The sequence below is a fragment of the Aquila chrysaetos genome, chromosome 11, assembly GCF_900496995.4.
Source record: "Aquila chrysaetos chrysaetos chromosome 11, bAquChr1.4, whole genome shotgun sequence".
In the NCBI taxonomy this organism is placed as follows: Eukaryota; Metazoa; Chordata; class Aves; order Accipitriformes; family Accipitridae; genus Aquila; species Aquila chrysaetos.
In genome coordinates, this window is record NC_044014.1 from 6,430,113 (window position 1) to 6,444,180 (window position 14,068).

General features: G+C 37.6%; 1 protein-coding gene across 3 annotated transcripts in view; it reads right to left on the reverse strand.

Annotated features, from left to right (window-relative positions):
• The window catches only part of PLPP4 (phospholipid phosphatase 4), a 66,990-nt gene that overhangs the window by 42,196 nt on the left and 10,726 nt on the right, over positions 1-14,068 (reverse strand). For all 3 annotated transcript variants that reach the window (XM_030031084.1, XM_030031083.1, XM_030031085.1), the window contains one exon: positions 3,876-3,984. In XM_030031084.1, coding sequence (XP_029886944.1) covers positions 3,876-3,881 — 6 coding nt within the window. In that variant the 5' untranslated portion in view covers positions 3,882-3,984. The remainder of the gene's footprint in view (positions 1-3,875; positions 3,985-14,068) is intronic.

Consider the following 14,068-nt stretch of genomic DNA (forward strand, 5'->3'; position numbering starts at 1 on the left):
CATGTTTTTATGATTCTTTCGTTTACAAGTGTTTGAATGTGGAGCAAACTGCTTGATTATATTCAAAACCAGAAAAACAACACCTGAACATCTACAAGTATACTCACTGGTTAAGCAGAACATATTCTTTTATTGTCAGTGCTGTAGGACAGGATTCCTCCTACAAGGAACCTGAAATGGCATCTGCACATCAATGCACACACTTGATTTCCACAAACAGCATCTCCATTATCATAGAGTAATTTGGACTATGGTTGATGATTCACTGTAAATGTGCCAGTTATCCAAAAAGCATCCTACTTTGTGCAGTCTGTCCTCCCAGAGCAGGTATTTATTGTCTTTCTCCAGAGAGACACATCGGTTTCTCCCAAGCACAATGCCAGGGAGTTTTTCATTAGTGGCTTGCCATAGAAACTATGATTTTGTTCCCAGCTGGTCCTTCCATCATCCCTTCTGTCTCAGACCTTCAATTGCAGAGGTAAAAGGCAACTTGTAGGTAAGGATGTCCATTTATGCTTCCTGCTGGTTCCAGTCTAAGTTAACCAACTCCTTTCTGGAATCTACAAACTTCCTCACCATCACATTTGTTCAAAAACAAATCAAGGTCTTTCAAAAGCATTTATTCTCTTGAAGTGAAAATTACTGGTTTTTTTTAAACAAGGCAAAAATTAAGCTGTATATGGCACAAGGGGTGCCATGGCTTAAGTAACATTATACTATCTTTACTGAGGCTGAGCAGTGCCTTACTTCTTAAACAGCCCCACTGAAATAAAAAACAGGCAGGACAGACATGTTATGACAAAAGACATGTGACTCTCTTCTTTTTATAATACAGATTAATCCCAGTCCTCATTTTATGCTTTTAGAACATCTGAGTAGGGAACAACAAGAAAATGTACTATACTTGTTATTTTGGTAGTACATCTCGGTCCACATTCCCCTCACCTGCATCTGCAAAATATTATCTAACTCAGTGAGCCATGCAGATTAAAACACAGTCTGGAGTCTGATGCCCTTTTTTACATTTAGAAAGGCAGGCACCAGGTTTGGTGCAAAAAGATGCACCATTTCCACTTAAAACTCCCTTCTGTCTACAGTGTGTGTGAGATTCAAGTCAGGGCGCCAGTGTCATGTTACTGCTCCAGAAATGTTCACTTCTCTCTATCCTCAGCAATAGTTTAATTTCTGCTTTCAGAGACAAAAAGTGAAATAAAAAAAAGGTTAAAGCAAAACCTAGAATTATTAGTTTCATTCTAAAAAGTAAGGATTACCAGCAGGAAAGAAAAGAAGAAAGATATCTGCATTCCATTGTTGAAGAACATGTAGAAATATAGCCAGGCTGACAGGCTTATAGTGGTGGTTTAATAGAGTTAGAAATCTTTTGAACAAGCAGGAGCAGAAGAAAATATCAACAAAGAATAGAATTCAAGTGGCAGCTTGTTCCAAACTACTTCACAATCAATCTTCAGAAATCTGGTAAACTACAGATTTCCTCATATTTCACAAGCATATGGATTTTTGAGAGAGATGAACAACTATTCCTGTGTGCAGTACATTGCTGTTCCTTACACAAAAGCATCAGCTGGAAGGTGTTTTTTATTCTGCAGCAAAATGTACATATAAAGAAAGTTTGGCTTGTTAAAAGACTCCTTTTTCTTTATTTTGCAAAAAGATTCTGTATGGCTCATATCCATAACAGATTTGGCAACAGTCTAATGAGCAATACTCTCCTCAGATACATCTCAGTAATGTTTTCTTTTCCAGCAGTGAAACATTCCAACATTGCCTTGCTTTTGTGAAACATGGACAAAATCCCTCTCGTTCATTATTCATCCTGGCAAGCCGGAGATATGCTAAAGTTATAGGGACTCCCACATACTTCCATGCATTCAAGAGAAGCTGACAGTACCCTACGCTTTCCAAGACAAGGAATATCCACTGATAGAGACAGAACAAGGCTCATGTCTTCCCAGTCCCTGTGGCTTACTTGCTACCCTTGCAGAAGTCAGCTTTGTCTAATTTGAACCTGGGTTTGGAGTATTCACAACATTTCTCTTGAATTCAAATCTCTCAGCGTATAAAATAATCCAGCAGTTCATAAATTCCTAGAGATTGCTTTCTAGTAAGCCACAGCCATATGTTTCAGATCAGAGTACAACACTAGTGGCAAGAAATTCTTTACATAATGAAAGCTTGTGATCAATGCTAGAGTTGGATTTTTCTTCTTTTTAATTAAAGAAATAAGAAAAAACATTTAGAAATGATCTATGTTTCTTAATTTAAGAAGCTGTTCACTGAGTTACTGACATGTTAATGGTCTGAGCCAGAATGAGAACACAGACTATACAAACGTTACTGACTCAGAGCTGCCTGGAAGTTCCACCTGCCATGAAGTATACCAAAAGCTGGCTCTAGGGGAAGTGGTTAACAGGGAAATGTACTACACTTATCCCAGAATTGTGCTTCCCAGTGGCTACTGCCTAGAGAACAGAGGATGGAGCAATGATTATCCCAACTGGTTTCAAAAATAGTTTCACCACTGCAGCAAACCCCTGTACGATGATTCACTATTAGTTCTTGAACTCTTCAGTTATAAACACGGTTCAGAGAAACCATGTAGCAAGGTAATGCTCAGCATAAGGAAAAATGGCAGAATTAAACTCAGTCTTTCCTAGCACAACAATTTAACATCTGGGTTTGGGTTTGGTTTTTTTTTTGTTTTTACACAGCTGTCTTGCATTTCAGCAAAAACATATATTTTCACCCATCCAGGCTGAAAAAGTCCTTAACAGACCTTCTTCTTAATGCAATATAAACAATATGTTGGTGAATTTAAAACCAGGCCTTCAGCCTCTGTCACAGAAGGCTGGGATATATTGTCACCTCATAAATAGGAAGCGCCTTCAAGTGTTCCTTACTTAATTAAAAAGTTTCTGTAACTGAAGGCCTGAGCCTTTAAAAAAAAAAACCAACATTGAAAACAAATTACATAGCTGATTTGCATTTATCCTGAATTCAAGCCTTAATCTGAAAAGTAAAATCCTAGCTTCACTGAAGACACAGGAAAAGATGCTTTGATGTAAGGGTACTAGGATCTGACCTCATCTGCCATGCCCATTCCTGCAAAATCTACACTTTGACTGATGAAACTTTGCAAAGATTGACCTTGTTTTAATAGCCTTAACTATACCCGTAATTTCTTAGCATTTCTGTAGTGGTCTATACTGCACTCTTATAGTTATATATGTAGATTATTATGATAATTTGATAACCTAGTGAAGGTTATCAAAACCATGAATTTTGATAACCAGACAAACCATCAAAGTCAGACAGCCAGTCTGCAGGTCATGAGCTGTGCTGGGGAGAGCCAGAAGAACAGTGACAGCAGGGCAGCTCTATGATATATTTTGTATGCTTGTTGGCAGAAGCCAAAAAAAAGGTTTTGTCTACGTGGGAAAAAAAAAAGGAGGATTTGGAGGCAAATATCCTAGTGTCTAATATGCCTAAAACAAATTGGATTTCAAAATTTAAGCACTTAACCTAATAAGAGCATGGCAAGGTTTTGCCAGGTCACCCAACCAGCTAATTCAAAAAGCTTCTCTAATCACTACTCTAGCATCCCTTTAAGTTAACACTAGCTTAAATCTTAAACTGTAAAATCAACATTCATAAATTCAGTCACCTGGTAATGCTGCTTTTTACAAACTCCCCATGATTTCCTACATTTTGCCATTTTGGACATCCCCAGTTTGGAAAAAAATTGTCATTAGAATTAAAGGAACATCCTATACTTCTGAAAGATTTCCTACTGCTAATCAAATGAAAGTGTACTTAGTTTACAGCCATCAAATGACCAATAAAAATTTAGTACTTACAAACATAAGACGCGTAGGTATGTTGTCTGATTGCACCAAAGGATTTTTATACAGCCAGATCTCTTCTGGCTGGATAACCCGCTGGAATGGATCCAAAAATTCTGTAAAACTGAAAATAACAATTAACAGTGCAATTTTTTCACAACTTGAAAGGATGACCAAAAAACCCAGAACAGTCCTGCTGATTTAAAACTTCCCCCAAAGTTAATTATGGTATAGCATGCATGAATTATCTTATAATATATTACTATCCTACCTCACTGCTTTCTAGTAATACAACCTTCATAAATATATGCTTAGGAAAACAATTGTTAAAAGTCTATATTCTACAACTTTATAAAAGTTCCATGAAGTTACTGTGGCGATGTCATAGTTTAAGCCCAGCTAGCAACTAGGCACCACGCAGCTGCTCGCTCACTCCCCACCTCCCAGTGGGATGGGGAGGAGAATCAGAAAAAAAGTAAAACTCGTGGCTTGAGATAAGAACGATTTAATAACTAAAGTAAAATAAAATGTAATACTAACAACAATAATAATAAAATATAATAATTGTAATGAAAAGGAATATAATAAAAAAATAAAACCCAAGAAAAAACAAGTGATGCACAATGCAATCGCTCACCACCTGCTGACTGATGTCCGAGCAGCGATCCACCCCTCCAGGCCAACTCCCCCCAGTTTATATACTGAGCATGACGTTCTATGGTACAGAATATCCCTTTGCCTAGTTCGGGTCACCTGTCCTGTCTACACTCCCTCCCAGCTTCTTGTACACCTGCTCATTGGCAGAGCATGGGAAACTGAAAAATCCTTAAATTAGCATAAGCACTACTTAGCAACAACTAAAACATCAGTGTGTTATCAAATTTATTCTCACACTAAATCCAAAACACACTGTACCAACTAATAAGAAGAAAATTAACTCTATCCCAGCTGCAACCAGGACAGGAGAATAAATTGTCATTTTATTTTTTGTGGGAAAAGCATGCAAAGAATATTGTGGGATTAGAAACATCACATAGCAGGTATTTTACACTGAAGAAATTATATACCAGATATCGCATACAAAATGTCAAGATCCAAACTTTGAAGTATGGCAGTTGTATTTGCAGGATCACAAAGCAGGGAGAAAGAAGCAGCCCAGACAATTACTTCTACTGATAGAAAGAACACATAACTTTAGAGAATATCTCAAAAAGAGACTTACTCCTAAAACAGGATGGGCTTGTAGAAACACATTTTTTATTTTTTCAGATTGCCAGTATTTTGATTTGGCTGTCAAGCTTAAGAAGAATCCAGCTCTACCAGAAATGTCTCATTCTACCAAAACTGACTGTTTTAATTTCATTCTTAAGTCATTTAGCTCTCTTAAAAAACAAACCAACCAACCAACCAAAAAACCCCCACAGTTTTGTAATTATGTTATTTTGAAATTAAGAGCATCAAAATAAAATGTTAAGGTTACATTGTTATATAGAAATTAAATTATTTGTGTGGGTATCTTCTGTCCAGCAACAAAGAGGAAGCAGGAATTGTGATCTTTGTAGTAAGTTTCAAAAGCTTTTTAGGACTACATAAATTGTCTCTCTTCATTTAAATCATACTCCTTTTTCCACAGAGTTCTTTAACTCTTCCTAGCTTTGAAGTCATATCAGACTTCCTGGGAAATTTGCCTTCACTTTACTCATTTTAGGGCTAGTTTACTAGGACTGAAAGAATAGCTGCTGAGAGAAGACACAGGGACCAGTTTTCTGCAGATTGGCCTTACTAGGTAAGCCCATGGAGCCAGAATACAGATGTGTAGTGACCCAAAGCTTTTTTTTACTGTAAATTTCCCAAAGCTTTTTTTTACTGTAAATTTCCCAAAGCCAAGGGCTTTAAACTCCTCCAAAACCCGGGTTTATACAAGTAACAGCTATAACAATTTACTTTGTAATAGAAAAAGCTCAAAGCAATTTGTAAAGCAGAGTAAAATTAAACCATATACATGCAACTCCCCCCTGTGAAGATGAGTCCTCAAATCTAGCCAGGTCAGCAGTTTCTTAAACAGCAGCAAGGCTTATCCGGTCTTCTGGGTCTTAGAAAAATCCTTCTTTTTACCCCTTCTGAGGACTGACCAGATGTTCTTTGTTTTCTCACTGTAGTCTATGATCTCTGCATTAGCTACAGTCTCCCACGCCCCCAGCACACACTACTACTGAACCCCTTTACCTGAGCACACTCAGACTCCCACTAGAGAGAAGGTACAAAACACTGTCTACTCCAAAGAGCCCAACCAACCTCTTCTTCCTAAAGAAAAACAACAAAATCTGAGGACCAAACATGTCAAACACACTCTTGTCACTTGTACCGGTAGTTATGTTTCCCTTACTGACCTACGTGGACAACCAGATTCTTCTGGAAACTTAAGGAGTCTGGTATTGCAAGGATGTTTACTATCATACTCAGCTTCTTCAAACCCAGAGTCTGAACCTGCTCTCCAAAGAAGGTGCAAGGTGAATTTCAGAAGTGTCAAAACACTTTGTTTCAGTGTTTTCAAAATGAAAACTTAAATCTTTTTTAAACAATTTCAAAAAACAATGGCTTGTGCAAAACATGAAAGAGGGAAACATTTCTAAAGATGACCATTTCCAGGAAATAAAACACCTCAAAAATTCATTTTACAGTTTTTCTCTTCAACTAGAAAAAATAAAGGTTGATTTCTAGACAATGCAAGCAACTTTGTTTCCAAATTTCAACTGAGAGTCCTGAAGTATATTATTTTTATTTTCAGTCTTCAAAGACATTGACAGCAGCTAGAAGCAGTTAACTGCTCATTAAAAGAGTTCAGTTGCCAAGTCACAGGGCTGGGTATGACATCCAACATGTGTCACCTGGGAGAGTTGAACAGCAAAGTTCACAGCTATACTGTCCAGGACTTAACATTTGTTATGAAGACGTATACAGGATCCATGGCCAGGAGGTACTTCACCGCTGTCATCTAAACATAAATAAATAGATAAGCACGTGCATGTCTGGGCATACAAGAAGTTAAAGAAGCCAGCTGAGTTTCAATGACCACATCTTTCAGGCAGTCACGTCTTTTCTGACATACTCCCTCAGGTATCTGCTGGTCTGACTGTTTTGAGGCAGTTCTCAAAGCAGAGACACATTCTTTGACATATCTAGGCCTTGAAGCATTTCTACTAAGTGCAAAAAGCAAACAATACACAAACATTTATGCTTCAAGTTGATCGGAGTATATCTGTACACCAGCGCACTTTTGGAAAACATGTCATATTAGACCAGAGATTTGATTAATTTGACATTAAGGACATTTGACATTATAAGCAAATGCCAACAGAGTTAAAGGTTTGGGGCTCTTGGTCTTTTGTTTCCTGCCTCCTTGTAATGTAAGAAAACTACGATTAAAGTATAGTTGTTTAAATCTGAGAAATTAAACAAAAATCAAATTCATAGTTCTCACATGAATCATACTATGACACTGCAAATGCGTGCTAAGTCATAAGATTTAATTCCTTTAAGGACAAAATAACACGAGCTAAAGAGATGAAACTAACATAAATAGTATCTGATTCCAATTGAGGACCGATTTTCTGATTAGTATATACTCACTATCTTTGTACTCTTCTAAAGAAAGATTCATTTCAACAAATCTATCAATGACAGTAATAATTATTATAATTATTATTTTATTTAACTGCAGTTTTGTATCCACTACATATTAAATCTGATTATGTAACCACTTCTTCCTCTGACTTGCATTCTGAATGTCTTCCAAGAACAGTGTTCAAATATGCTGAAACATAATGAAAAAAAAAAAAGGAGGAAAAAAGATAGATGTAGAAGGCAGATCTTGGCTGTGTGAACAATCCAGAAATACTAAGTAAACCGTTAAAGGAAAGTGACTATATAAAAAGAAATCACTTTTTTTTCCATCTTCAGAAAGAGCTCAGCTGCTAATTAAATTTTTATGCCAAGACTCATAAGAGAACAATTCTCTTCTTTTTTTGAAGCATCACCGATGGGCGACTGGATACGAGATTTCACTAGGTTGAAGGCAATTCCCTATTAAACAATCATGAGGACATACTGCTTTCTAAGCTGCCTGACACTTAGTGATTTATGTTCCTTCATCCTAACCAAAAGTACAGTCTATTACTATTCATAAGCTAGCACAAGCTTGTTTAAATGACTAGATGTTATTAGAAATGAATGTAGTCCTTGGATAAAGAAAACTAGTTCCTAGACATTTTCTATTATGGCTGAAAATACAAGCTCAATCATATAACGTCCCCTGGTAACAGGTGGGCAACTTAGCAAGCTTACTTTGTATTAGTACATGAAATTTTAGTATTAGCTTTTTGGCCTTACATTTTCTGCATGTTTACATATTCATCCAACATTTTTAACAGTTTAACAAGCAAGATTTTGAATACTTCAGCCTGATAACATATATTTAAGACATAAAAGGACTTCCATTAACTTCAAGAGCCTTTAACTGTGACTTTCAAAACAACCAAAGGGAAACAGGAACCCTAATTCCATTAAAAACATCAGTGAGGAACAGGTACCCAAGTGCCTGAGGTTGCTTTGGACATCCCAACATTACTGCCTAAAACACTACACTAAATAAAAATGTTGTTCTTTTCTGAGGACACAAGCACTTCCTGGTCACACTAACTTCATTTCCATTTAACAGCTGTATCCCTTTAAGATAATTTATATGCAAGCACCACATCACAGACTGATCCAGGTAAAAGTACACAGGAGTTTTGTGATAATACGGACTAATAAATTTTTTTTATGAAGCCATTCAATGGTAGTGAATGAATCAAACATTGCATAAATATCCTCACAGAGTCTTTGACCCATGCTTCCACCATGGTTTCCATCTCCCATAAGTAACAGCAGGGTTATTGTTTTAAAAACTGCTTACAGTAGCTACCGTTCCCTGGCTTTCAGCAGCATGAAATCAAGCAGCAATGACATTTGGAAGTTGCTAAGATCAGAGAAAGAGCAATAAGCAGTACTTCACTGGCAAAGCTGGTAAGGTAGAAACCTTTAAATGTTAAGAGTAGAAAAGTATGTTCCCAATCTAGCAACAAGCACAGGACAGGAATAGGACAGATGCGCCCAGCATTAGGATTGTATCGTTGTGTCCTGTTAGAGCAAGATAGAAGCTATCAGCAATGAAATCATGAGTAGCATTCACCTTAGAAGCACTTACTAGCCTTACAAGGACTGCCGCTGGCCAACAGCTGCGTTTTCAGCGAGTAACAATATGAAATCACACAGGGGCTTTGGGTCTGGCAATCTTGGGGACTTTGATATCTGCTTTGTCAGAAGAGTTCACAGCACGTTGGAAGGTTAGGGATTGCTTCCTGGTTTTGAGCATCAACTAAAGGATGTACAAGGCGGGGGCTGTTTGCTGGGGGGGGGGGGGGGGGGGTGCCTCTTGCCTTGTCTCTTGCAGACAAGGCTTGTCCCAAGTAACAAGTGACAATAACTAAGACAGGACAGAGAAGTACACATGGCATGACAAAGCACCAGAAGAGAATGAACATGAACTTGTGACTGTGATACTCAGTCTTTTATACCAGATACCTAATGACCAACCCTCCTCTTTCCTAAGCCTCATCTGTTGATAAGCAGATCTGATCCTAAAATGGCTTTGGATGCAATTCCTCATTGGAACTAGTAATGAAGAGAGAGCAGGTGTTCATAAACCTCTCTTATAAATCACCTCTGAGGGCTTGTGGAAAACAAAGTTTGGCTCTGAACACCATTCCCTGACTGCAGAACTCTGTGTGAACAAACTCACCACTGCCTCTCCCACAGAAACAGGTTAGCTGTAACTGTGCTACTGGAACTCCATTGTGCACTTTCTTACATGGCTAGTTCCTTGAGTACTCTCCAAACTGGGTCTCATATCTAGTAGTAAAAGCTTTTATAGTGTACCTGCCATGTTAAATTGTGCAATCAGTTGTCCTAACACTAAACCTGCATAGTTGTGAGCAGCATCAGTGATGCTGAAGTTGGTAGGGCTCTGTATAGGTTGGCCTAATTACAGAATATATACACAATACATAACTCTGAGCTTCTCACGCAACAGATTTGCAGCCCCAACATTTTGAATGAAGAGCCATAAAGCAGAACACATCATAGGGCACAACAGCTGTGGAGATAAGAAAATTATATTCTGAAAGAATTTGCTTTAGGGGTTTCCAACAAGTGACATAGGCTAAACAGAAAGAGCCCAGTGCTTACACTGGCTGGATACATTGCGGTGAGCACTGCTTATGCACACCACCTTTACTCACATTTGAATCCAACACTTCCAACTTACCCATTCTGAAACATACTAATAGTGGCAAAAGTATTCATGTCATGTTATTTGATATACCTGCAGAGAATAACTTATTCTCATGCCATGAGCAAACCTAGTCTTGTTTATTCCCTATAGGTAATTTTAAGGAAAAAAATATAACTTTTTAGTGGTTATTTTAGGAACTCCTGCAAAGACAGACAAAATAGTAAAAGCTTGAAATGGTCTGTGGCTGGAATGCAAAATTAACAGAACTGAAGCAGACAGGATAGTGATGAGGCGAGATGAGAAACAATGCCTGTGGTTTATCACCATCATTCTGCTCATCACAGAGTTGGAGGAGCTCAGTTTCTGAAATGCTACTATGCGTATTAGTATGATGCGATAGCTTTGTGTTAGCACAGAGGTTGGCATAAGGAAAGAGATCCAAGTCATTTAATTTCTAAAGTAATTTGAGAAATCTACAGTTCCTCAGCCATCAAGAAGGGAATTATGTATTGGGGTACAAAAACATGACCAAGGCCCAATTATTAATGATGAACTGTAATTTCACCAAGGAAGAAGCTGACATGAATTAAAACTATAACTTCAATAATATAAACTCTAGTTTTGATAGAAAGAGGAAATTTCCCTATAGTTAAGGCATGACACTGGGTATCAAGAGATTTGATGTTTTCTGCGACTGTTTTACAAGGCAAGGTAGGGCAATTCATTCCAGCAAGCGTCAATATCAGCATCAAAGCAAGACTCCTAATGCTGTAGTTTGCTCATTAACTGCACTGGTATTCACATATGCCAAGTATGCACTGCTGACAAGCATTCAAGTAGGAAAGCAAAAGCTTTAACTTCTCTATGGAAATCAAAAGCAAAGAGTTAAATTTTAAAACTTATTAGAATTTATATTGCAATAGATATTGATTGCATAAGAAGCATGTACATCAGCACAGAAAATAACGTTTTATTGGTTCTTCATAGGCTTTGATGGAAACGTTATTATAACCATCATCTTGTAACTGCACTCTAACCAATTCATTAATTTACATTCACACTAAAAGATACAAAAGTAGCTGTATCAATAAATTATCTCTACCTTTTTAACAGCTAAATACTTTTACTTCCCCATACAATGCCATGCAGTGTATACACCTACCGCTTCTGATTAACAATCTATAATCCTAATATGGAGCTTTATTGGGTTTGAGTGTCCTGCAGGAGACAAGGTAGTTAATATTCACCAGGAACACCCTACAAAGATAATTCAGAAGCGGGTTTTATTGCTATAGAAATGAGAAGATCTGATGCCTCTCTTCACTTGCAGTAACCTTCTGTTTGCAGGCACAAGTATTTACGAAGACTGAGAGGAATACTGGCAGAAAGTAAATGGTAAGAAAAATGTTGCAAGAAGCTTCTCTCATTCAGTCCCTATTCAATGTCCAATACAGCCCTGGGAATAGTGCAAGCTGATAGAATTTTTTACATTTCTGTATTTTTAAGAAGCTAGAAACAAAACCTTCATACCACTTCCTGATAACATTTGATAATCGAATCTGAATGCATACAGCTTTCCCCACTTTTAATTCTGTGGGTGCACTTTTATGTAGAGAGGAGCCAAAAGTCAATGGAATTAAATCATGGGACCAATAAGGGCACAGGGCAGGGGCAATATTTTTGTTTGGGATTTTTTTTTTTATTTAATGTCACTGGCAAGTAGAGAACTGGTTCTCAAGAGTAGGTTTGGCTTCAGATGAGTCAGTATCACTTGATGTAAAATATTTCTGAATATTTTAAATTATCTAGCAATTGCAGTGTGACATTTAATTAGCACATATGCCCACATTAGCCCTTCAGATATATGAGAAATCATTTTGATTAAGAAGGGATTGAAAATAAATTCTGATGCAGTTTTAAAAATATACATATTACCATGGCTGTCATATTTCCCAGATGTGCTGAAAGAGGAGAGTTTCCAGTATTTTTTTTCAGTCTTACTAGCAGGTTTCCCAGATTTGCCTCATATATCCACTGATTTGACAAATATATATTGGGGTATGACTTCTTCCAAAGATGAATGGCCACCCTCTTTACTCTCCTTGCAGCTAGCACTGCACCCCAGTCAGGGTGAGCCGTACTGTTACTGGGCCAACAAAGCCAACCGCAATGCGAGATGTTCTTTAAACAGAATACGTCTAACTAGAGGATGGAGTCTGTGCCTGTCAGTGTCTCTCAATGATTACTGAGCCACTGGACCCTTCTCTGATATAGCATCTGGGGTTGTATTTATAAAGGCTTCATCAGTTGTGCCTGAGATTAGGCTCAAGTCTGCTACAGCACTTGACTTGAGCCGCATGTACCCACATGGAATATACATATGAACAGAAGGAGGTTAAAATCAGACCCAACCCCTCTGCTCAATTTTTTTCTTCCTTGTTTGGTCCAAATTCAAAAACAATATGAATTAAATGAATCATCAAGGAGGCAACAGCTGGGGAGTCTGGGCTCATTTAAAAGCTCAGATTTTGAACTAACAGCAATGTAGATTCATAACATGAGTCCTGCAGCTTATGAAATAATTCGTAAATGATAGGCAAATGTTCTCAGAACACCTAATATGAAATAGTGAACCAGCAATCTTTTCACAATGCTGAAAAAAAAGAGAATAGCCTGGAGTTTTAGAACCTAAAGTTAGTTGCCTTAGTACCTAAATTATACCCTCTACTGCTTTCTCAGTCCCTGGCATTTGAACTCTCTGGGTAAACCATTTCCTTCCTGTGACATTATTTCAGTCATACTAAACCTAAGAGGAAAGGGAAAGGATTATCTGAGCATGCATAAACAGCACAAGAACAAGCAATTAACATAGCCAGCCAGTTGTTCTTCTGCGCCTGAAAGAATCCAAAAACTTCCAATCCATATATTCTCCTTGCTCATGGGCTGAGCACTTTGAATGCAAGTAGCACCAAGTATCGCTGAGTATCAATTGCCAGTATGAAGTGACTAAATCTAGAAAACTCCCATTTAATGAGAATAAAAATAGGTATCCAGGCATTAAGCTACTTAACTAGCTTAGATACAACCTTTTCATCATCATTTCTTACAGAAGCAGAATATTTGGAAATGAGCAAAGTGAAAGGAAGAAAGAGGGAACAGTTGGTCATGCTGCATTGCAGCTTTGAACAGAAGAGCAGAAGACATGAGTGGCTATACGGACACAGGAAAAAAACACTGCAAAGTGAGTCAAATGGACATATTTTGGCTTGGTTTACATTTTTAAAACTTTCTTTGACCTAATATTGAAGGTTACCTTTGCATCTTTTGCTTTCTGGTCAGCAGAATACAAAATAAACCATTCTGAAACAAAAAGATATTTGTTTTGGCAGTTAGCTGCTCTTGAAGCAGTTCAGTTCTTGTGATCCCTGCACACATGGAGCAGTGGTGCACTTCAAGCACAAGGCAAGCAGGTCAGAGCTGCTACTTACTATGTCAATATACAATACAGGCAATCCAGTACAGCTGCGCTACTGTAACAGAGATAATCAACAGTGATAGTCTTACAGAAATAACAGATACCAACAAAGTGAAAACTATTGGCTACTGTTTTCATTGCATTATCTCTCATTTTAGTTAATAAAAAGCATGATTTATGGTATTAATTGTTGCCTCTCTGCTCTATTTTTATTAAATATACCCTATGATGTAAGCTATTTCACAAAAGCCATTTTCATGTGTGTGTTTGTTTGGGGAGGAGGGATTAGAGAGGAAATCATCAGTATATGAACACTGATGTAGCCCTTAGAAGTTTCAAAGGTGGTAGTTGTACATTATTCTAAAGTGAAAAACAGAATTCATATTACAGGCTTAAATCACC